Source organism: Rhea pennata, chromosome Z (genome assembly GCF_028389875.1).
Source record: "Rhea pennata isolate bPtePen1 chromosome Z, bPtePen1.pri, whole genome shotgun sequence".
In the NCBI taxonomy this organism is placed as follows: Eukaryota; Metazoa; Chordata; class Aves; order Rheiformes; family Rheidae; genus Rhea; species Rhea pennata.
The window spans coordinates 25656410-25682207 of record NC_084702.1 but is presented as its reverse complement, the minus strand read 5'-3'; the positions used below and the strand labels follow the sequence as shown (position 1 = coordinate 25682207).

Here is a 25798-nt window from a genome sequence, read left to right as displayed (position 1 = left end):
CATTTCCTGCAAGCCTTTTGACGAAATGATGATCTAGTGCTTTTCAGGTCCTTGGTCTGAGGAGAGGATTGACCTTTAACAAAGGAGGATCTTTGGTAAGAGCTGGCTGTTACCAAAGCAAGTTGAAGAGTAGTGTGAGGACTTGCTGCGAGATGGGTGGAGGGTGTTTGCTTAGGCAAGTTTTGCCAGGATGAGGTGGATGCTCTGGATTGCCTACAGGGAGAAAGGGAAAAGAGGTTTTGTGTGGGGAAAAGTCTGAAGTGTAGTGACTCACCTATTGTTAGACATTGCTTAACTTACCTCCCTGCTCTTCCTGCTCCCTGCAGTCAGTTCCCATGCTCTTTTTTTCAGAAAGATTAGCAGGCTTTAGCCCAGCAGTTAATCATTTACAGAGCTCCCTTTGCAGTTTTCTCTTTGTCAGCATTAAATGCCTTACTCCTAATAGCTGGTTACTGCAAGGATTGGATCTCCACCTTTCTAGAAAGAAGTAGTGAATAGATGGAGGCCTGTTGCAGCCCAAGCAACAGCTGGGTTTTTTCAAATTGCCTAACTTTTTCAGCATGAGGGCTGCAAGGGAGCTCGGCAAGCACATGTTGAGCTATCTGCAAAGGCACTTCAGACTAATTGTGAGCAACTCCAGAAGACGCCATTTTCTACAGACTGGGGCCAGTGCTATTGTACAGTGAAGCTGCTCTCCCTACCTGTGATAGCTGACATACAGAAATCAAGCAATTTGCCAGTGACCTGATTTTTTTTTTTTTTTTCTTTAGTGGCTACTTGTTACTTATGTTAAGGCCTTCGCCCATCCGGCCGCCCTGTCCCTGCAGAAATGAACGCAGCCACGGCCTGCAGCCGGCGCACGCGCAGTGCCGAAAGCGGCGCGGGGCGCCCCCCTCCCCCCGCCCGCCACCTGCCCCCGGGGCCGCCCGCCCGCTACTGCGCCTGCGCCCTTCTGCCCTCGGGGCTGCCTGCCCGCTACTGCGCCTGCGCAGCCCTTCTGCCCTCGGGGCTGCCTGCCCGCTACTGCGCCTGCGCAGCCCTTCTCCCCTCGGGGCTGCCTGCCCGCTACTGCGCCTGCGCAGCCCCCCTCCCCGGCTTCTCGCGATACTGCCTGCGCGGGGGGCGGGGCGGCCTCCCGCGACCCCGCGCCGGAAGTGAGGGCGCGCGCGCCGGGCAGGCGGTTGCGGCCGTTGTGGCGGGGATGTCGGCTGCGTGCGCCGTGTCCCGCAAAGCGCAGCCGCCGCTCCCGCCGCGGCCCCCCGGCGACAGGGACCCGCCGGCCAAGGCGATGCGCAGGGGGCCGCGGCGGGACCACGACGAGGAGCTGCCGTGGCCGGGAGAGCACGGCGGCGGCGAGCGGGAGGCGGCGGAGGCGGCCCCGCTGAGCGACGCGCGGCGGCGGCGGCAGCCGCAGGAGCCGAGGGCGGCGGCGGCCCAGACGGAGGAGGAGGCGGAGGAGGAGCGGCTGGAGCGGGAGCATTTCCGGAGGATCATCAACGCCTTCCGATACTACGGGTAACCGAGCGCGGCCGCGGCGGCCTCGCTCCTCGGGGGTGCGGAGGTCGCTCTCCACAGCGCCCCCGCGCCGGCCTGCCGCACCCGCTGCCGACCGCCTTCCCTCCGACTGCCTCTCCGCGGGGAGCGCTGCCTTCAGCGGCGGAAAGGAGCCTGAGGCACAGCGCAGTTGCTCCCCTCTCCTTTCTGTGTAGGCGCGAGGCCAGCCTCCGTCCGTTTACCAGCAAAACAAGACAACGACAAAAAAAAAAAAAAAAAAGCTAAATCTCAAAATGCCAAACACTTAAAGCGAAGAGATAGTTTTTTTTTAAGATAAAATCGACTAGATAGGCACTATGTGAATTAACGAAACACAATAGTAGTTTGTACTGACAAATAAATGCAAATGATGTTTCACTTAGTCTTAGATTGTTGAGGGGGCCTTTTCGATAGTACTGATGGATGCCATTTTGTTAGAATTTTAGTTATGTAGACGGTGAGCGAGAAACGTGCTTGATGGCCTTTTAGGAACAAGATAAGTGAGGGAAAAAAAAACTGATTTGCTATTTGCCACGTGAATTCTTAGAATGAGAGAGAAAAGTGTTTCAAATTGCCTGTAGGCTGAAAGAGATCCAGTCCTTAGCAGTATTTTGGCAAATTGTCTACTGTTATATTAGGTGTGTGAAGCAAACCTGAAATGTAGTTTCACTGTATATATTTATACTTTAGTTGAGAAATTGAGCCCTTGAGAGCATTGTTATGCACTGACCTCTTTTTGGCAATGTAAGATAAGTATAGCCATAACATTTAAATGACATTTAAGTGAGATTTGTGGAGGCGTGAGAGTCTTTAGAGCTCTAGCATTTAGAGCCTTTCTGCTGTTTACTGTTTTTATGTCCTTGGGGTTTGGGTTTGTGATTTTTGTTTGTTTGGTTTTGTTTTCCAGGACTGTACTATTTGAGCAGGAGGTTCAACTAAATGACATCCTGATATCCCTTCCAAACAATTCTATAATTCAGTTTGGCCATATCAAAATCTTTATGTTGGATGTAAAAACTTGTTTAACTACAGTTGGCTGTTATGGCTATGTCAGTGATGTAATTTTATCCTCTGACCTTAAACACTTTGAAACTGTTGTCTTTGTCAGCCTCAAGCTCTACAAAGGTTCTAGACTGCTTTCAGGTACTTCAGTTTCAGTAATGGAGCTAAAATTGAACGCTAGAGCTAGTTGATTTGTGTTTAGTGTAGAGGGTTAGTTTATTTTTGTTACTGTTTTTTCTCTCTTTTTTTTTTGTTCTTTAATGTGATGTGAAACCAGTGTAGACTCCTCTCAGTGGCATATTTGTGGTGTTGGTGAAGATTTAACTGGTTGAATTTGTAGGTTGAGGTTGCAATCAAAATTGCAGGAATTGCACCTTACTGCTTCTGTTGCTAGTTCTCACCACTGTGCTAAAGTATGTGACCCAGGAGTTTGAGAAACTGCAGTATGTCTTAACCTGATAAAATATTTGTAGCTGACAGAAGGAGCAGTATCCGTATCTGTTCCCATATCCTGCTTCATAACCTCTCCCTCTTTAGTCTCTTTGACCCTGTGCTTCTCCAGCTTGACTTGCTAAGCTAGCAAAAAACAAACTGGCAAAAATTGGATAGCTTTTTGCCAGGTTAAAGAATTGAACTAGGTTTATGGGAGGTGTGGTGAGTGCCAGAACTGTCGCAAGGTGAAGGGCAGAACTGTACCGCAAGAGAAAAGAGAAGAAAGAAGACTTTGTCTCTCTAGCTTTCTTTCTCTAGCTTCACACCTTCTCCTCTGTAGATCTGTTACTTTGATGAAAGGAATGAGTTATTTTTAGCCTGGACCAGTTGAGCAGATTCACATGCCTGTATTCCCACTCCACATCCCACTATTGCTATAGCCAAAGGTTACCACAACATTCAGCTGTTTCATTCTGTTTAAACTGCATTTGTGAAACAATTCAGCTATTTTTACGGATTTATGGTTTGGTTGCTTATTTAATTGAATCATTCTGTAGATCTGTGTATTAGAGGTAGTGATCACCTGTGCTGGAAATGTGTGGCTAATGATGGAACAGTATGAGGTAAAACTGGAATTGTAATATATTGTTGAAAGAGTAGTAACATGGAACTAGAGCTTAAAACAATCATTTTACTTATAAAATTATTGAGAACTTGTTCTCTAGTAGGAAATTGTGAAGTCTGAGTTTAAATAAATTGATAATTGTAATTGGAACAGTTTTAAGTGAATTCTTTGTATTTATTTATTATATGTACTGTTGCTAAGTATCTAAAGACCTTACATTTTTTTTTGCTTTCTAGAATTAATATGCATGAACGGGTGAACAGAACAGAGAGGCAGTTTAAATCTCTCCCAGCTAACCAACAGAGTCTTCTCCCTCAATTCCTTCCTCACCTTGACAAGATTCGGAAGTGCATTGATCATAATCAACAGATACTGCAGACCATTGTGAATGATTGCGTTCATATGTTTGAAAATAAAGAATATGGGGAAGATGTATGTTAAATATGGTCTTTAATACTCCAGGACTTAGTTCTGTATGCTTTAGGATTTTATGCATTTGTTTTTTCACACCTTTGTCCTCCAGCATTCTTTTCTTTTGCCCTTCTTACTTTTTCTCCTTTGTGAATTCCCACTCGCTTACGTTTTCTCACTCTTATTTTCACATCCTACAGAGATGGTTAATAAAACAATGTATTGTTAGTTGTTCTAGTTACTATTATGAAAACTAACAGAGAATCTGTGGCACATATCAATAATAATTTCTGAAAAAACTTTTCACTCTGGAGCTTTAGCTCTACCTTGGTTACACTTAAATCTTTTTTTTCTAATTGGCCGTATAAGCCATAATTGATACTATTTGCCTTATTAAAGGTTATTATATGTTATGGCATCCTAAATTGTTTCAGATGGCAAAGAATTCTGAATGTTACCATCTGTGGGGCAGGCTTAGCTCAGCTGGTTAGAGCATGGTGCTGCTAATGCCAAGGTCGCGAGTTCATTGCCTGTATGGGCTACCCTGAGGGTTGGATTAGATGATCTCCAGAGGTCCCTTCCAACCTTACCATTCCATGATAGTAAAGATGTGTTTTCTATGATAGTAAAATTTAGTGTTAGGTGTGTTTTACTTTTCTGTACTATTCATCTGCTTTTCAGTGTAACATTTCTATCACAAAAAATTGCGCTTGGATTTGAAAGACTGGTTATGATGGAAATTGAAGTCTGTTTTTGGTGTCTGCAGGCTAAGGATAGTTCTGGTTGGCTCCATTGTGAGCTTCTCTAGGCTGCCTCAGTGGCGACATAGGGGGACCTTTTCAGGGTGGGAGGTTCTGTGCCTATTAGTGTTTTATCAGCTAGAACTTCCAACAGCCACATGTGACTTCTTGTCTGTTTTATTTTTTTTCAAAAGTGAAGATAGTTATATATTTTCACTAACCTTTTTATTTTTTTTCACTTTAATCAGGGAAGAGGGAAGATTACACCAGCCTCAACATTTGACATGGATAAATTAAAGTCTACTTTGAAACAGTTTGTAAGAGACTGGAGTGAAGAGGGTAAACCTGAAAGAGATTCCTGCTACCAGCCTATCATTAGTGAAATTATAAAGAATTTTCCAAAAGAAAGATGGTAAATAGTGTTTTAAGACTTAATTTTATGTGGGTTTGCACTGTTGCACGAACATTACAACATTTCTAGCAAGTAAGAACAAGCTTGTGTTTAATAATTCGGCAATTACTGTGAATATTGTGGAATTTATTGTTTAATCAAGAAAGTTTCTTTTAATAGAAGGTACTAGATAAGAGCAGAATCATAAACTTCACATGTAGTAAGCCAGGAATTATTATTTGCTTGGTATATGATGTTTAATGTGATAGTATTCAGAAGGTTGTGGAGTTAACTTCACCTCACTGAGCGCTACTGGGTTTGCAGGTTAGAGGTGCTTAATGTGCTTGTGCTGCAGACTATGGAAAGGCCATTCTGACAGCAGCAGATGCGACTGTTGCCCTTAGTGTAAAGGGAAAGGAAAGAAGATGACTCCTTTTCCCTATTACAGTTTTATTACTCTTGTAGTTTATCCTGCAAATGCTTAGCTCTAGCCTTGGGTTCAGACCGATGTAGCAGTGCAGGTCTTAAAGTTTTGTTGGATGTACGTGCGTAATTTATTACTGCACTGGCTTGTTAAGAAACACCACCAAAATAGTAATCAGTGGAGGGTTTTTTATGTAACTTTAAATAAAAGTATACTGGTACAATCTGAGAAACATTTGTATGTTGAAGAAATTATTGCTGTGAGAATGCCATCATTTGTGATGCTGCCATTTAGTCAGCCCAGTTATAAAGTATATTGCAGTGTAAACTGGACACTCTTAAAGAAAAATTATTCAGTACTGCATTTATTTTAACAGTACTTGTGAACTTTGTTTTCATAACATCTCAGAGTTTGTTTGCTATAGCTGGAAAATACTCTTGAGTTTCTCTTTTTTTATCAGTTATTTTTTATCAGTTTATCAGAGCATTTACTAAAAATGCTCTTGTGCCATTTTGCAAATAACTTCTAGGCATTTCTTAATTTTTGTGAATGAAGACTATTGGTGGTGGCAGAATATGATGTGGATTCTGACACAGTCAAATGGCAAGGTCGGGTAGATTGGATTTTCTGGGTTTCTTTTTTACTTTGAGCTAACTTATCTAAATGTTGAGCAGTAGTGCACCACTTAGGAACTTTAGTTTAAAAAACTTGAAAAATTTAGTTCCTACAGTACACTAGAAAATAAAATTGGAATGCTCTTTCCTTGTTGGATACAAGGCATTCAAGAATCTTTAGTTGTGTGAAAAACTGTAGTAAGTTTAGTTTTGATACATTTAAATGAAACTGTTTGTTTAGAACTCTCCCTAGGAGTTATCCTGGGGGGGAGGTGGAGGAATACAAGTAAAACTTTTTGCCTTTCTATGTGTTACAGTTTACATATAAATACTTTTGGTAGCAGTCTCTTGGAAGAGATGCATTGATAAAATTTAATCTTTTTCTCTAAAACTGGCTTTGAATTTCAACTTCATGGAACTTCTCCTTTAATTCTTAGTTTATAGATGGACAATGCCAATGTGTTGCATATCTGATACAAGACTTCCTGTCTGAAGGCCAAACAAGTGATAAAGACTGGAGAAAGTTTAGATTTTGTTCTCCAAGTGTGTTGCTAAACTTAGTATATTTAATAAACTAGGAAAATTTGTGTAGAAGAAAATTGCAAGTCTTTTTACATCTAACTCCTGTCTAAGAGCAGGAGCTTGTGAATTCACACACATTTAAAACTGGAAGTGGTGGAGCAACTTGTCATACAAAATGTTTGTTACACCATTTTTATTTTTATCTTCACCAAGTCCTTAATTTGTAAGATACAATGTATTTCTTTTTGCGTAGTAAAGGTCAAATCACTGTTCTAAATGCAAAAGTTCTGCTTTGAAACTAAAACGTAACATAAATGATAAATAATTATAAAGGTGTACTGTAGACAGCTGTAGCTGCTCAGCTGGAGAAACAAAGGTGTGAAAGGGAGCTCAAAAGGTGATGGGGCAGAAGAAAGTTTTTTTTTTGAGAATTACTGCTTTTACTTCTGCCTTGCTGATTCTTTATAGGAAGAAGTAGTATTGTCTTTCTTTTTCCCCTACAGTTTGCCTAGGAGATCATACTTCTTTTCAGATAGAGACATTATTTGTATCCAGCTTTTCATAATTTCACTAAATTACTCTGGCTAAAACTGAAGAACACCTTAACTGCAGAGAGCTGCAAAATAGTAAAACTCAAAAACCTACCCATCTTAAGCTACTTGAAACAAGAAACAGTAGCAAGAATCAGGTTTATTCTCTAAGCATCTTCACTTCATTTTCCTAAGGCAGCAATACTGTGTGAATTGGCTTAGTCACACTTTAACTGTTTTTGAATTTTTAATAAATTTTCAGTACTAATAGTGTCTTATGTGATAAAAATTAATTAAATTTTACAAGTTACCTGATGTGGCTGTAGTGCAGATATATTGGAGAGGTTATAGGTATGGAAGTAATCTGTTAAAAATGGTAGTTCACTTGTTTTGTGTGCTAGCTTTTAAAGATCTTGGTTACAGAAGAGGTGAGTGTTCTCTACAGTCTAAAGACTCTAAAATCCTGAAGTTGTAAAGTTTTGATTTGTACCTTTTCATCAGCAAACTTTGTTTAAAAACTTCAGGTTGGTTTTAGGAAGCAACCACTGATACCAAATTAGGTGCATTTCTAGTTGTTAACTTTGTACTACTTTACTAGGAATTCTGTGTTTTTTTTTTTTTTTTCCTGTTGGATGCAACAAATGTGATACCACTCCCTGTTTTGAGGGCTCTGAAATACCCTCCCCCCCCTTTTCTGTGTCTACCTTTGTTTACATCAAATATCTCTATTACAAATTGAAGTTTCTGCCCAGTGAAATGTTTGCATTTTAAAAGGGCATATTGCATACATACTTATTTAAAAGTTTAATATAGAAGCTTTTTATGGAGCTGTGGTAGCACTTACGTGAAATCTTTCTTCTGTTTATATATTGTTAGTTATTGTCCCCAACGCATTCTGTATGCCAGGGTGCAGAGGCTTGCCTACTTTGATGTACTCTTATCTTTTCAGGAGGCAAGAAGCACAGTAATTCAAAAGGACTTGTTCTCTTTGTTTATATATTTTAAGGCTTATTCTCTGTGTCATCTTAACCCTGTGGAAGAGACAGCTTGTCTGACAGGGAAGGCCATCCCTAATGTGGTTCCTTTTCTTCAAGTTTTTGTGCTTATCGGTTATTTCAGTTTGAAGGGATGGACAGGGCTTAGTCTGGCCTTAATGAAGTTAATCTGGCTGTTGTGTATATAGTGGGTGTAAAGTCTGTATCCTTCAAATAGAGGACTGGCTGTGAGTGGTCATGTAGGAAGGTGACCTATGGATGGAACCACAAAGTGCAGCTTTACATTTCTTTATAGTTCTCTTTACTAAAGTGCGGAAGTGTCCTGCAGTATTGAAATTCTCGCAGAAAAAATGTATTTTTGGTTTACCTAGATGTATTTTGCATTAAAAGTGATGGGGAGTAAATAACTCTAAATTTAAATCCATCATTACAAGTCAACCTCTATATTCTTAATGACTTCATCAGAATTGTACTTCCAATTTCTAATTAACATTTCTATTGCTATGGATTGGAGTCATGAGAAAGGGATATGGAAGATTTGTGGAAAAGTACACAGGGATGGTATTTCAGTCAATTTAGGTATTGAAAAAGATGATCTGCTATTAGAGGTTTTAAGTCACAACCTAAACTATCCAAGTACGTTTGCTGCTGTTAGAGCTCCATGCACGCTAGTATTGTATTGTTGCTATTTGATGCAGTATAAGCCTACTGTGGATATGCAAAGAGTAGAAAAAGACGTATTAAATGCTCTGAATACTTGCAGTTCTGGGATGCAGAATAAACAACAGTGGAAGGCAACTGTAAATTAGAAGTCTTGTGAGTAGGTTCTAGTGTTACTTGTGTTTCAGTCCAGTTTCTTGGCAAGACTGTCATCCAAAAATAAAAACTGCAAAAGCTATTTCTGCCTCCTATTACTTTTCATAAATCTTTTTTTCTTTATGTAAACATAGATTCTATTAGTGGAATCATCAAAGCAGTTAAAGTTATGTGAGATAAGCGTGTTTACATGAGATAAGAGTCTTTCTGTATTTCCTGTATCATTCAGTTTGGAATTTCTAGATTGGTCTGCTGCCTTGACCAAGCCTTCTAAACTTCTTTGATCTGAGTGAATGTTATTGCTGTTTTCTGTGGGAGAAAATAGTGAAATACAGATATATTTTTATTTCTTGATTAAATGTGACCATTTAAACATATTTATGGAGAAACAAAAAACTGAAAATCTAGATGACTGTGCTGAGGAACGTAACTTTACAACAAATATTTTTTTCTAAACTAGATAATTTTTTAATTCTAATTCCTCTTCTCTCTCTTCTCTTGATTTTTTTACTTCTGTTATCCTTTCTACTTACCTGAAAGGACATAAAAATCCAATTTTTCATTCAAAAGGAACAAACTTTTCATTCAAAAGGAACCAAAGAGATGTTAAACCTTTAAGTTAGCTAATACCATCCTATGACCACAATCTGTAAAGTTTTTGTATTTTCTCCAATTTTTTCTTTTGTTCATTAACTTGGCCTATGGAACCCACTAACATTAGAAAATTAAATCTAATCCCTAGTACAGCAATTGGCTGTAATTTCAATATATGCACCCAAAAAGTGATGAGTACTTAGTTTCCTTTTTATTTGAAAACATTATTTTGCTCTTTTTAAGGCTGAGCTTGGCTATATTTTTTGAGTGCAGAGTCACATTTATAATGACTTTAAAGCTTCTGTTTTATAGGATTTATTTTTTTTAACTTGACATAAAGTATTTGTCCTCTTAGGGCTTTCTTCTCCTCAAAATTTGTGCTATAACCTAAATTCTGCTTGAACCACTGACTTTATCAGCAAGTGATGTTTGCAGTGTTGTGCAGTCCACAGAAGGCTTTGCAAGACGAAATGGAAGTATGTCAAGGTTGCAGAAGAATTGTTCTTCAACTGATTGCACTATTTAGTTACCACCTTTACTTATTTAGAGAGCAGTCACATTTTTAAAGAATGTTATTGAGAATAGGATTATAATAGAATACATAAAATTTGTGTCGGTTCCCTATCTAAGTTTACAAATATTACACATATAAGACATCAGGAAAGAATGAGTTGGCAAGTTCCACAGTGTGTGATGCATGTCCACTGGTCTTCTATGGAAGGTGTATTTCTGATGTATACTGTTTCATGACAATGTAAGAACTCCTTGAAGAAGGTGTCTTTGCTTTAAACAAAAAAGCAGTACTGAAACGTTTCATTTTTGAATATACTTGCTTCTAGTAGCAACAACAAATGTTTCTTCTGAGAGGCTTGTTTCAGTAAATAGTATTGAACTACAGTGTTTAGTTTGTGTAAATGAAGTTTATCTATGATCGCACACCATTGCGTTTTTATTTTAGCTGAAGCTCATTCAGATTTTTCTATTAAAACTAAGTTGGCATGAAACATGAAGTCTTTTTTTTTTTATTGCATATAACTTTACCTTGAAAAAATGATAGCATATTAAAATATTCAGTAATAGCATTAAGCTTTTCTGATCTGTGGCTTACAAATGCTTATATTGATTGCTAGATTAAGATAATTTCACTGAGGATAATCTTCAGTTGTTATCAGTGATTAAGGGCTGGGGGAACTTCCTTTAATTGTCTTTGCTTCTACTGCCATTACATAGCTACTGTAGGAAAGTGAGTTTTTCTAGCCTCCTAAATTGGCTCATGACTGTTTAGCTATCAAAAAGCAGTTTCTGTGCAATTTATATTTTGTAGCAATTTTGATTCTCAGCTCTTCTTTCAGCTGATTTTAACATGAAGTTTGGTGTTACAACTATGTTCCTGTAGTACGTACCTGCTTGTTACACAGTGAGTTTGCTAGGTACCTGATTTCTCTGATTTCAGGTATCAGGAATGGTCTTGTACCATTTTGGAAGGAGAATGTCCATGTTAGTGGATTCAGAAATTTGAGTATATTTTGTCTTCTGTTGGCAGTGCTCTAGATGCAGAAATGAAGTTAAAGGCCAGCACAAGTCCCTGGCAACTGATATAAAGAGGACAGATAGGAGTTAAACAGCTAACAAATTTCCAGACAGACCTCAATCCTGTAATGTTGTAAGTTGCAAAGGAAAATGCAGCTAAAATCAACTTTTTCCACTTTTTTTTCCCTGCATAAAAAGATAAAAGCTGATTGCAAGCAGCTTAAAATTAACCCACTTGTATGAAGCTTTCTTGTGCCAGTATGAATAACGGTGCAGATTTAGAACACTGGTTATATCTAACTTGGTCCTTGTCGGTAGGTTATTTGTATAAGACTACCTTTTCTGATCAGTGTGTGAATGTCTTGGAATTGGTAAAAGGTTTTTCAAGCCACTGTTATTGTAAAATAAAAGTGTCCACATGAAGTTGCAAAAGTCTATGTCAAACTAGTTGAAATAGTTCATAAATAAACAGTAAAGAAATGGATGAGGTGGAACAATGACAGCTATAGTGATAGTTACACCATACTAACAGAAACAACTGCAAGACTGAGATTCTTTTAATTTCTCCCAGCTAGTGATTTGAATTCTCTTCTCAAGTTTCTATTTTCAAAATTTATATTTATATAAAATTAATATTTCATTTATAGAAAATATATATATTAAGCAAATAATTTTCTCTTAAATTCATCTCTTTCCTTTGTTCAGTAGGACTTCTTGATTGGCTCATCATTATTTCTTCTGGCCTTCATTGTTGAAGGTAAAAGAAAAGTAAACTATTGTTTCACAGAAGTGCTTTTAAATAATTACGAAGTGCTATCTTTCTTCTTCCCATTAGTCTAAGAATAAAGAATCTGAAATTATAATTTGAAAGGATTAAAAATTAGAAGTGAAAAAACTTTGGTTTTCAGTTTGGGAATCTTAACCAATTAGGTGATTGAGTCATAAACCAAAAGACACTCTTAAATAACTTTGTTAGTTTGTGTAGCATTTAGAAAAGAATTCTAAATTATATATAGGTTGACAGTAATTTATCTCCTCTGTGTTTGTGTAAGGATCTTTAGAAATACTGCTTTTCAGAAGTTCTGTGCATGGTCACTCAGTCTCTCGCACTTGCTCATTCTTTTTATACTGATTGTGACTCCTTCATTTAGTTACATGTATGTATTAAATTCACTCACAGATATTTTGCCTTTGAATATGTATTGTGAAAGGGAGGGAGGGCTGAATATTACCCTTGTTTTTTGATACATGAAATTAGAAATTCTTGTTCAGGACTGAAAAATGGAAAATTATTGGAGGAATGTTAAAATATGTAAATGCTTACATTCTTCATACATATGTTGGCGTTGGGTGGTTCTACTTGGCTGTATGTGTAAGACCAGATTCCTGTGAATAGTGTTGTCCTTTTAATCGGCATCTATGTGATGTTCACCCTTTTGCTTTCTACAGCAAGGAGTATGAGGGTGTAAATGGCAATAAACATTTAGTTGTGAGATTAGAATCCTGTACTGTGTCTTGCAAGCTTAACGTATTTGGCTTCTAAATTACAATTTCTTCTGTTATTTGGCATGCTTTCGTGTTAGGTGATACGTCTTTTCAGTTTGGTATGGAGGTATTTTTATTTTGAGAGTGAGGATTCCTAGTCCTGTTTGTCTTCTATGTGAAAGAGTCTTGTCTCTTGTATGCAACATGAAATGCAAAGCCCTACACTACTAGGTTTGTTTGTATTGTGATGCAACCATGCTGGTTAGTTAGAGTATGTATATATTACCTTTTTTGCCTGGAGGAGGAGAACATTTTGAGATTCTTAGTTGTTCTATTTATTAATTGCTAGACTTGAAAGCTGGGGACAGATTAATTGACAGCTTTCTGCTACTCAAATGTGGGGCATCTCCTACAAGAGCAAGTCTTCTGAGAAACTCCTAGTATTGGGCATGCTCTGTACAGCTAATTCTGCAGCAAGTTGTCTAGCCATTTATCGCAGTAAGTCAAGATCCTGGATATAAGCAAGCTATAACAAACATTCCTCATGAGCAATTTTTGCATTGCTGTAAAAGACAGAGGAACACTGATTCATGGAGTAGATTCTGTGTCCTATGGAAAGGAACGCAGAATCTCTTAATCCATCTGTGAGAGTTTAACATCAAAGCATGCCTGAAGTATTAATATCAGTGAAGACTGACGAAGGTAAAAATACGTTCCTAATTCAAAGCCTGCTGTGATACCAGTATGTGATAATAGACACAGATTGTCTTGGTACTGAACAGCTTCAGTAGAGGACAAAGATGCACTGAGAATCTTACACATACTGATTAGCTTTGTGCTAATATTTTCATAACTGGAGAGCCTTTGGCTTCTCCACTGGCAGAATTGTCTTTGTTCGAATGACTTTGGAGGGTTACTGCAAAGGTTTCCGTGTTGGTAAAACAGAAGCAGTGCCTCAGAACATCTCCATCTCTTGAAGTGGTCAGCAGTGCTTATAAGAAGTTTCTGGCAGAACTTTTAACTTTTGCCACCATTACACACCTGGGATGATAAAATGGGATTTAAATAGAGGGAATGGTCAGGAATTTTTTGTGGAAACTAGGTAGAATTTAAAGCTCACACATTATTGATTCCTCATGGTATGTTATGCCTGTGATCTTGTGTGTCCCGTTTTACAGAAAGGGAAGGAAGATATAGTAAACATGTCCCAGAACAGCTGAGTTTAGGGTTCTCCAACTTTCTCGTGTGAATAGGTTATCAGATCTCTACAGGTGAGCCTAAGATTAGTTGGCCTAAATCTCTCAGTAACTGAACACTCCTGAACATTCTCTTGTAATTTGCAACTTGATGTCTAGTTATGGAAAGTGAAGAGCACAGAGCTGCACTGTACTTTGCTTTAGGAAAACTGATGTTGCGTATATACTTGAGTGAGTTAACTTTTCAGAAACTGTGGGTTTTGATTATTTTTAAGTTTTTGTAGTCTGAATTATTCATTATCAGCTCACAGAAATTTTGCCTGCTCTGTGTTTCTGATGTCAAAATACTTGTTTATTTCTTACAAGTATAAAGCAATTAAGCAAGAACTGCATTTCTGCTTTTTAGGATATTTACTAGTTATCAGTGAGCATAGCAGAAGAATAAATGGTGTTGTGTGATCATGTTCTTTCTTTCTACAAATCAATCTAGCTTTTAAAGTTACTAGAAAAAATATTTTGTTAATGATGCATTATATTCTGATTAAGGATTGCATAGTTGTAAGTGCTTTTATTCTGTGCACACATTCTCTTGATAAGTCATTTTTTGTGATTTTTTTTAACTATACCATTAACTGATCTGATCAAAACTGACTCAATTTGCCAATAATAAATACAGAAAGTATATTATAACACCTAAATATATGGGGGAAAATGTTTGACTGGACCTCTCTACATTTTGTTAAGAGGTATCAGATAAAGACTTAACTATTATTTTTGTTTTGTTGCAGGGATTTCTCCAAAGTTAATATCCTGGTACCTGGTGCTGGGCTAGGTAGATTGGCGTGGGAAATAGCTATGCTCGGTTATGCTTGCCAAGGAAATGAATGGAGCCTCTTTATGCTCTTTTCTTCTAACTTTGTACTCAACAGGTACATAGCTTATGTTTTACTTGCTGGTTGACACCTACAGGGAGGCAAAATTATTAATGAGAAAAAGCTGAATAAATAAAACTCAACAAGAATAGATTTTTAAGTCCTAACACAGGTAACAACTTTATAGAACTTTTTTTTCTTCGAAAACTGTAAGTGGAATAATTGGAGGGGGTGGGGAGCATTATGAGTCTTATGGGTAAGTTATTAAGTTCATAGTAGCAAGCATGCCTTTTCAGTTATGAGACTTCAGATGACTGAACTCTGCCACAGATTTCCTGCACATTCTTGAATAAATTGTATTTTTATTTCAGATATATTTCTATAAAATGCTGACCTACCTTACGGGTGTCAAAGATGGATTAATATATGCATGATACTTAATGATGGTGATTATTAACAGAGGAGAGCTATTAATGAAAATGTTGCATTCCAAATTAAAATTTAAGGCACTGTTTTTATATAGAAAACAGTTTTCATTATAGAAAACAGTCAACCAAACATGCTACAGCACTTCGTAAGCGAGTCTTGTCACTGAATAATAGCTAAAATAATAAAATCAATAGTTCTGGCAGTGCACTCGGATACTAAATTTGAATGCAATATAGTAATGTAAATTTTGCTGTAAAGATTTAATTTAGAGTGGTGTTTTTGTGTTTGATATTGTCACTTGCACTGGAATCTATTGCTGAATGAATTTGTTAGAAAAGGAAGAAGGCAGCAAAATGCAGTTCTTGTAAGAATGGGGGTGGGAAAACTATTAGTGGGCAGGTGTCAAGGAAATTTCCTCTTTTTTTCTGTTTTTTTAACCAAGTTCAAAGAAACAGAATTTGCGGGTTGCTTAACTCTTTGGTCTGAAGTGATAAGCCCTTTGTGAAGACGCTTAAAGAGCAAGTATGTAGGCCAGTGTTTCTTGTGGTGCTTTGCAGCCCTGTTTATGGACTATGTTTCCCTCGTGCTAGGCATGGGACCTGCAAGATGATTCCAAATATATTTTTACTTAAAATTCTTATACAGAATAAGGGGAAAACATTGTTTTTCATGGCTGCTGAATGTCTGAAAATGATAGCAATGGTTACTATAATGAAAACAAATACTTAGTAAAGATGTATTTACTCTTTTTTTTTCTTGTATCATTTATAAGTGACCGTCATCTGCTGGTGAAATTACAATTTACAATTGAGCTGACTTAATGCGTTGCAGCTGCAGAAAGGAGGAGATCATATTCTTCTCATCCCTAACTGTAAAGCCTTGTTGGCTGATATTCTCTTTGAAACTTTTAAATTGATTCAAAGCAGTATAAGAATATTAATTTCCCCTATTTGACAGCACTGTTTAGTTGTCATACTGATTCAGACCAGAAAGTATAACTTCACCCTAAATTACTTATGGTAATGTTTTTGCCTTCTTTAAATACAGAATCTTCAGGCCATGTGTAGAATTTGCCTGAAAATCCATGAATCTAGAGTTTATTCTAATATTCTATAAATCTTAGCATCTAACGTTTGCTATTAATATAAAATATATTTAGCAAATAAGTGTATATGTATTAGTTTTGCTAACAGTATTTAACTTTAGTCAGTTAAATTGCATGTTGCTTAGCTATTGGAACCTTAATCTTTGCTGGGCAAGATATCGGTTACAAGTTTTGGTGTTAGCAGGAAGACAGATAACTGCTAACTCAATTCTGAATTTCAGTCAGTTCAACTGAAGTGCAGTGATAATTCTAGATTTAGGATGTCTATTAAGAAGGTTGTAGGGATTTTGAGGCTCCTTCATTTCAGGCCTAAATGACTGTTCCAGTTAGCTGTCTGAAATGGATGTTTTTGCCTTTCTGAACAAGGGGAGTTAAAAGAAACAGCAATGATCAGTATGAGTTGAAGATACCAGTGAAGGAAAAGTGTGGTAAGAAAAGAGGATTTTGTGAATAAGTCTTTAGCTGCAGTTCTGTCCTCTTTCTGGATAAATTAAGAGGGAAAGAGGATAAGAAAGATGATGCCTAGATCTTTCCATATTGGAACAAGGAAAATAACTTTGAATAAAATGCTAGCTTATTTTACTGACTTCAGCGATTCTTGAAAAGGGTTAAGTATTAAATCATTTTTTGAAGATCCTACTTCGTTTTCTAGTTTAAATAGCATGATATAGTTCCTAATTAGTTTTTGTTTTCAGCTGATAGTGACATGAGGATTTTTCTAGTATATGCTTACAGTTTTGATCTGTCTTCTCTCTGTAACCTTAGTTTATTTTTAGGGAGACAGAAGAGACTGTCTTGAATATGAAGTCTGCTGTTAAAGTGGTCTTCTGGATTTGGTACAGTGACTTAAATCTGTATACAAAATGGTGTCTACTGGTTTTAACATGTGATTTCTCTTTAATTGAGCACTTACATTGCTGTGGATAAAATTTCAAAGAATGGTGTGTAGTGGACACAAAAGTGCATCAGCATGTAACTGTGGTCACTGAAGAATTGAAATGAATCAACACAGATTTGAAAACTATTGGTTAAAGTGCATTATTCCATTGAGGAAGCTCCAATTGCAAAACAAAGTGCCTCTGGAGAGTTAAGCTGTAATGGCCCCAAAACTACTGCGATCCTTAAATAGAAGATTCACCTTTTTCCTTTATAATGAGATTTTGTATCGCTGCTGTATTTTTCTTGTGTTTAGAAGAGTTCTGGATATAATGACAGATAGCAGAGGTGAGCGCTGGTGATTTGCTGAATCACTTCATTTCTCACATGCTTTGGCAGAGCAAAACTTGTAAAAATCATAAGCAGTTTTTCTACCTCTGGGAAGCATGCTAAAATTTTCTGGTGGTCTAGAACCACAGAATGCACATTACTACCCTATGACATCTGGTAAGAGGAAAAATATCAGGGTGGTATCTACGTGGAAGAGACACAGGCTCTTACATGGTCTCATTTTTACCACTGCACAACAGAATTGATCTAAGGTGCAGTTAGTTGCTGGCTTGCTTCATTTTGCAGGTGGAGAGTCAAAGCAGACTAAGTAGTCTCAGCACAACAGCCCCTCAGTAGAAGCAGTAGTCCAACTCGATTTCCTCAAATATTCACAGGTGGAAGTAGTATAAAATCATTTTGTACCCAAACAAAGAATAAAGTGCTTGAATTATGCAAGTGGAATTCACACTGACAGTTGGTTAACCTTTGCTTTCCTGAAGGAATGTCTTTATAGATAAATCTGGACACCTTGAAGTTTGCTTAATTATACTTCTTGCATAATAGTGAATGCTTTAGGATGAAAACATTGAAGCGTTTTTATCTTGAAAACAGTGTTCAAAAGGAAGATTTTACCTAACCATCTTTTCCAGAGTTAGCTTTTCAGACTGTGTTGCACAGTAAATGGTACAGCCCTGTCAGAAATGAAGTGCCTCGTACTCTTAGTTAAAGATGTTAGATATTTTTAATCTAAATTCAGTTGTGCATCTTTTGTTGGAAGGACTTTTGTAAATTGTAAAGGACTGCAGTATTTAGTTTTGAGGTATAGATAAGGGAAGGTGGAAAGAGAAGGTTTTCAGGCTTGAATATGAAGCAGAATTGTTTGTCTTTAGTAAATGGGGAATTGTGCTGGAACTATCTAGAAGACTACGTGGAAATAATTTGTGCTGAGAAATGAGAAGAAAAGTAAGTACTGAAAGGTGTGTGTAATCAGCACAGGTCTCTTCATTTCTTTGCCTTGCTTGTCTGAAAATGTCATTGTTTTGCATAAGTGTTCTAAGGACACAAATTGACTGCAAACACAGAGAAGGCTGAAATGGTTAACATAGAAACATCTGATAGATATTTTTTTTAATTATTATTTAATGAGGTCAGCCCAAGTAGGAGTGTTTTGCTTGAAGGAAACTATATCCATGTTATCAGAGTTTTTTCCCTGTCTTTCTTTATGACTGTTAAGATTGCATATATCTGGCATTTATATATCCATTGTATCTGGAGACAGCTGATGAGCTCAGTTTGCTGCGGTTCATAAGCAGTTGATTGTTTTTACTGAGAAAACTAAATATAAAAGTGACATCAATGTCAAAATTTTTATTTCAAAGATTTTTACCTCAGGTATTTTCTATCCACAAGCCAAAAGAAAGCATTTTATGTAAACTGCTAGATTACTTGCAGTTTAAGAGGTGTTTGTTGATACTTATTTTATAGAGCGGGTGTCCTCTGATATCCCTGAATATTTAGTTATGCATGTATATCATGGCTTTGGTAAGTGGCCTTAACTGCAGAATTTGGTGGTGATGCATGAGGAGAGAAAACTTGTTCCTTTTTTAAATTACAAATTGAGTTTGCAGGAGTCTGGAGATTTTTTTCGATATATTTTTATTTACTTTGAATGCTGTATCATCAATTTTTAGAGTTCACTTAGTTTTTCATGTCAGTCCACACATTTTATTTAAGAAAATTACTTTGTATAATTGCAACACTTCCGATGTTAATAACTTGAGACATCTAGTGCAAAACTTCTATGCCTTTGCAAAAAAGATTTTGAAAGTTAGATATGTAAGTTAAATATTTAATACAACATTTGAACAAATCTTTTGTTTTGCTGTGCTTCAAAGTTCCTATGATTGTAGTTCAGAAAAGGCAGAAGAACCTTGAATGAGTATAATAATCCAAAGAACATTCAGTACAAGCATGAAACTATTGTTCCTCTTTTTTTAATTAAAAAAAAAAAAAAAGATAATTGAGAAAGACTTAATAGCTTTCCTGAATTTATTGAGCCACAAATCTTGTCCACCTCACAGAAGGAATGTTGTTAGCTTTCTTTTCAGTGAAAAGTTGGGGAAAGTGTTGAAAGGGGGGGAAGGAAGGTTTTAAAATGCAGGAGGGAAAAGGCAGTTACTGAGTAGTGATAGTTTTATATGGCAGGGTGAAATTGTTTAATTTTGTTTGATCAGTTCATAAATTGATAGGTCATGAACTAGATAAAACTGCTTTAGAAAGCTTACAGCTTTTGCTATAGCATTATCTATAGCTTAGCATTAACTTAATCAACAAAATCATGGATGTTTGTGGAGGTCTTTATGTGGATCATTTTATATGGAAGATGTCTGCATTTTTAGATAATACTTAAGCTGCTATGTGAAACTGAAGTGTTCTAACTTCCTTATTTTTCAGATGCTCTGAAATTAACTCATGTAAACTTTACCCCTGGATTCATCAGTTTAGCAATAACAGAAGATCTGCTGATCAGATACGGCCAATTTATTTCCCTGATGTTGACCCTCACAGTCTTCCTTCTGGTGCGAACTTCTCTATGACAGCAGGAGATTTTCAAGAAATTTACTCTGAGTGCAGTGAGTAAATGCAAATACTTGGTCTTTCCATGCATTTTGAGTGTATTAGCAATAAGAAAATAAATGATTACCAATGGAGTGGAAGAAATAAATGGTTACAAATGTAGTGGAACTATATCTGTCGTGTTTAAACAAAATGCTAAAAACTATATCAAGGTTTTTTTTTCAAATTTTTCTTTTCAGTTATAAAAAGTATAAAAAGTATTGCAGTAGTCTCTTTCAAAATAAAGACAATGTAGGAAAATAAGGAAAGGATTTACTTGATTAAGAAAAGTGATGTTAAATGAATGAACAGTGTGGAATGGAGAATCAGTTCTTTAGTGCAAGAAATATAAAGGGTTTTTTTGATTCCTTTTCAATTGTAAAAACATAACTGTTTGAGAAAATAGTTAATTATAAATGAAACAAATGCATGCATATTGAGTGCCAGTAGCAGGTACCACAAGTTCTGTTTTCTACTTCCACTTCTCCATCTTTATTGGAGCCGTAGTTATTTTCACTAGAATTTAATAGCTTTCAATCATCTTTTTTTGTGTGTGTGTGTGCAGTAAGCTCTCAGATACACTGTTGGAAGATAGATTCCTTAAATTGTTCTCTTTTCTGCAGGTTAATCTGTTTTGTATTAGGCTATCTGATACTGGTGATTAAATTCAGATTTTTTTTTTTCTTTTTAATTTAGAGAACTTAGACTTTTGCAATTTCAAAGATAGTGTTTAGACAAAAAATTGGGAGCCTCATACTTTAAAAGATAGTCCCTGAAAGGTCTTACTTGTTAAATACACTTGTAAAATACAGCTGGAGACACATTCAGATCTTAGATAAAATGCTTTAAAGTTACATAATTTGTATTTATAAAAAAAAAAAAAAGGTTTTCATGTACAGACTTGTATTGTTCTATTAGCATAAATGGAGAGGCCCAAAGTCATTGAGTATTGTTGCATTTTTATTTTTAACCATTCTAGTAGTGAATTCCATAAAAACAGGTGAGTATTAGCACATTTGGACTTACATTATTTCTATGTATATACACATCCCACAGAGTCAAACTTTCTGTCCGTCACGTAAAACACAGATGGTTTCTGGTAAGCAGAAGAATGCTCAATTTTTGTGTTCTGTTATTTGTTGAAGGAAAGCCTAGGTGTAAGAATAAATGTTAATGTTAAGTTTTTGCAGGGGGAGAAACATTGAACCTAATCATTCTATAATATGTTCTTTTTTTGCAGATACGTGGGACTGCATAGCAACCTGCTTCTTCATAGATACGGCACATAATGTTATTGATTATATTGATACCATATGGAAAATACTAAAGCCTGGAGGAATATGGATAAATGTAGGCAAGTGTGACCAACCTTTCTTCTACTTACCCTCATGTTCTATTTCCTCACATAATAGGCTCCTAGTACTTTAAGAGTTATAGAGATGAAAATGTCTGTTCTGAAAACTCTACAGAGAAAAAAATTACAGCTTGCAGATCATCTCAGGCCTGTTCAGTATGTCCAAATATTGTTCAATATTTGTTCAAATGATTATTTTTGTTAAGTTATTGTCAGTGATTTTATATATGGAATCAAAGCCAGATTTTGAAATCAGTCATCACACATTTGTTATTTAAGTTTGACAAACACAGTATCCTGTATTCTTTTTGCTGGCTTTCTAAGGAAAGAGAAGTTGTTCATGCTGTATCTGTCATCTAATTGGTACTATACTTGTAAGCAGAGGTTTCAAGGATAAGATTTATGGATGCTTTGGCTTAAAGGAAGAGAGACAAAATTTCTGCCATGGTGAGGGAAAGGCAGAAAAACCTCATGCATCGATAGTCAGTCAGTTACTATACCTGTCCTGGCCAGTCACAAGATGTGAACCTAGCTCTTTTAAAGCCCACAACATGTTCTGCCTCCAATTTGGTAGATCTGGCAGTGATTTTTTCAGTGATGAAGTAAAATTTAGGAGACTGAAGACACAACTTGGTAGAAAACAAGACTTCATTGTTCAGTATCAGTTGAACTAATTTGTTCTAATTTTACATTGATTCATCCATTATAAAAAGTGTATTTTAGTAACAGAAGTACGTATGTTTTTGTCTGGACTTGATCATGGGCCTGAATATTAGCGTTCTTACTGCTTTCAGTATATACCTCTGATTCTAAACAAAGTTTGGAGGAGTTTTGATATCCCTTTCTGTTTTATTGTTATGCTCTAGGTCCTCTCCTTTACCACTTTGAAAACTTGGCAAATGAACTTTCTATAGAATTAAGCTATGAGGATATAAAAAATGTTATACTGCAGTATGGATTCCGTATTGAGGTAAGAAGATGTAGTTCGGGAATGCACAGTATAGACTGGACAAACTCCTTCATATGAACTTAACCTTAAATGTAGTTTAGTTTAATGGCACAGACTAATAAGGTTTAGAACAGTTAAATGCTTGTAACTGTTGCAAATTTTTTACTTTTCTCATTTTTAAAAAAAAATGAGTAGATAGGTGTTGAAATCTATTAGCAGTAGGTACATAACAGTTTCTCTGAGTAAGAGAGAAGCTCATACAGTGCCGGTAGAGAAAGTGTTTTGAAGACTTCACTTTTTATTTTCAGGTGGAGAAAGAATCTGTATTATCAACATACACTGTGAATGAACTCTCCATGATGAAATACTACTACGAATGTGTGTTGTTTGTCGTGAGAAAACCAGAATAGAAGCGATTTGAATAGGTTAATCAGAAAAAAATGTTGGCTCAAATGCTAAAATGGAAAACAAAACTGACTGCGTGATGTCTGGACACAACCTCAAATCAGTGGTGCCTTCTTATTCCTAATTACGATTTAGATAGTGTCTATTTTCTTAATCTCTATTGCTATCCAGACATATGCTATGCCATTCATATTTGTACTATACTGATGAAAACAGAGAGGAAAATGTTCACATACACCGTCCTTGTACTTCAGAGTTAATTAGAAAAAAAATTAAACATTTTATTGAATATAAAATTCTGTTTGCCCTAACCATGCTAATTTTCTGCATATGCTGCCTCAAGTTTTCATAAATTTATAATTTCTTCTTTTTCTATTTTCTGATGTTAAGAAGACATAGAGGTACTTACTGTACTAGCTGTGTCACAGTTTAAGGAAGTATATGTAAATATGCACCTGAAATAAATTATGCAGTCTGAAATGGTTGAATAGAGGTAAAATGCTTCTTGGAAAATACAGTAACTAGCAGAACTGTTAGCCAGCATTTTCTGTGGAACTGGAAATAGGAACAAAGTAGACTATTGTGCAAATGCTAATCTTCAAATCTGACTTAATAATCTAATTAAAACAAAATCTGTAGGCAATGTAAAATAATATGTGAAAGCAGAGTATTAAGTGAGGAACCTGTCACAGGAGCAGTAAACTAACCTCCAGTTCAGGATTAACACCAATTGTGATTAATCTGTTGATGTTGAAACTGTTGAAACGGAAATATTGGATGTTTTGCGGACTTAAAATGTATATTGGTTTTGAGTTACCTGCCTGCCCCTTAAGTCAAAGATGTGAAAGCAATATATTTTTTAAATATAATTAAATAACAAAGTCCCGTTATACTTTAAGCTCTTTTTTTTTTAGTTTTATAGCATAGCCAATTTATCCATGCCATGAACAAGTAGTGGGGTGAAAGGCAGTCCCTTTCTGTCCTCCTCCTCCCCACCTCGAGAGTTACATGTAAACAAGATGTACTGTAGCCAGAACACCTCCTTGTCTGAGTCAGTCTGTGCAGGCCAGTTGGTAGTTAATTTGGTTACAACTTGAAGGCAGTTTACCCTTGCTACTGTAAAATCTACCTCTTGCTTCCTTATCTTATTTTTTTTTCTTGGCAAATAAGGATTGGGTGGATATTTTATCCACAAAACTTGACATTATGCAAGAGAGACAGAGGCTTCTGTCACTTAGAGAATAGGTAAATGAGAAAACATTAGTTAATGATCACTATGCTAAGAGGTGTTAACACATTAGCCATTTGTTTTTTGTTTATATTAATATGATGGTTAACTTAGATACTACTTTCATCCTTTTTCAAAAAACCTCAGTTTTCAGTTATTTATAGTCCCTTTTTCATGGTAATGACCTAATCACATCTTTTTAGTAGGGGCTATATCCATTATAAAATTTTGGATTTTTTCTGTTAAGTCAGGATAATTGTGCCTTCATTTCTTTTTTAATTGATAGTTTGCGTAGAGGGGAAAAAAACACATCTTTACCTTTGTTACAGTCTCAACACTGTGTAAGAGAAGAGAGCCAGTGGATGCTTCAGTACTGTGTTGTTTTTCTGCTCAGAATCCTTATCAAGGATAAAGGCTTCTGAACCACAAACATTTTCATTGGAGCTTTAATGTAGAATGGTCTTTGAACTCTCTTCTTTTTAAAGATGCATCACCAAGATTTAGCTCTGTTAATGAATACTCAACTCTTCCAAGAAAGACCTATTTAAAGCTGAAACACTGCCATTATAATAAATAGATACAAAAATAAGCCCTTGCGTATCTCAAAGTCTTCTCTTGCTTTGGTTTCCTTATTGTACTACCTGATTTTTTTTCTGTGAACTTTGTGATTCTTTGCCTTCATTTTGATATTTTTTTCTTAGATAAAAAGTGGTTAGCATTTTGTTCAAATTTAAAGCTCTTTGAAATAAGACAAGGTTAGGTATATGTTAATTATGCAGTTGATAAGTATTTACCTCTGTAATTTTGCCCAATTTCTGCCTCTTTTAACCAACCTGTAGTTGCTCTTGAAATGTGGTGTTCCTGTTTTTACAAATAGACCATTGAACATTGACTGAATCTTAGTATTTTTCATTCTCTTGGGTTTATTCTTCACTACCCCTATTGTTGAAAGTGCCATGTTTTTGCTTTGCTTTTGGAAAATACGTTTTTTATCGACATACGTCAAGTATCTAGTGGTGTGCTTCTATTTTTAATTTAGAAAATGCCAATTTTCCCTGATACTTCTCTTTTGAAATGTAACAGATGTGTTAAGAGTTGGAAGCAGAATGATCTTGTGAATGAATTGTATGAATTGAGTAGTGTTTTATCTGGAGTCTTATTTATGAGTTCTTAAAATTCATCATTTGTATTTTTATGGACGGGGTAAGTGTGTATTATTCAGTGAGATTGCATTCTTAATTGTATACACAGGGGAAAAAATACATAACTTGTTTTATCAGCTGAAGCCCAGATTATTTAGGTCACAAACTATATGTCGTGTTGAGTGTAAAATATAAAATACTGCATAATCTGCAGTGTAATACTTCTTTAGATGGGGTAAGTTTGACAAATGTAAAGTGTCCTGTATTTTTATTTATATGTACTACATTCTAAAATCAGTTACGAAGGTAAGGATTGGAAGTTCCATGTCTTGGTGTGAACTTTCCTCTATTTTTAATGTGTATAATGGACTTGATTTTTCCTGGATATTAAAGTTTGCAGTATGACTTGATGAGTCTCTTTTTTTTTTTTTTTTTTTTTTTTTTGTAATTCTTGCTTCCTTAACCCTGTACTCTTTTGCTTGCTAATAATCTGCACGTGCTTTCCTGCCCACTCTGTCTGTAATAGACTGCGGTGTTAAAATTGGCAGAGCTGCTTTACCATTGCAGAGCTCTGCCAACCTTCTTAAGCCTTTGGTCGAATAAACAAATTAAGTGTCTTGTGGAAGCAGCCAGAGGGTTCTTTTTTGCTTTT

The 25798-nt window shown here is 36.3% G+C and overlaps 1 protein-coding gene across 3 annotated transcripts; it reads left to right on the top strand.

Moving 5' to 3' along the window:
* The first annotated feature begins 1132 nt into the window (after nt 1-1132).
* On the top strand, nt 1133-25556 carry CARNMT1 (carnosine N-methyltransferase 1). Of its 3 annotated transcripts, none has more exons than XM_062599301.1 (8): nt 1133-1515; nt 3829-4024; nt 4992-5155; nt 14629-14769; nt 19907-20085; nt 21309-21422; nt 22289-22392; nt 24334-25556. In XM_062599301.1, the coding sequence occupies exons 1-8, from the start codon at nt 1202-1204 to the stop codon at nt 24424-24426; spliced, it is 1305 nt and encodes a 434-aa protein (XP_062455285.1). In that variant the 5' UTR covers nt 1133-1201; the 3' UTR covers nt 24427-25556. The 3 variants fall into 3 exon arrangements, with proteins under 3 accessions (XP_062455285.1, XP_062455284.1, XP_062455286.1); XM_062599300.1 differs by having other exon boundaries at nt 22680-24413; XM_062599302.1 differs by lacking the exon at nt 22289-22392 and having other exon boundaries at nt 21309-21418.
* Nucleotides 25557-25798: the final 242 nt, after the last annotated feature.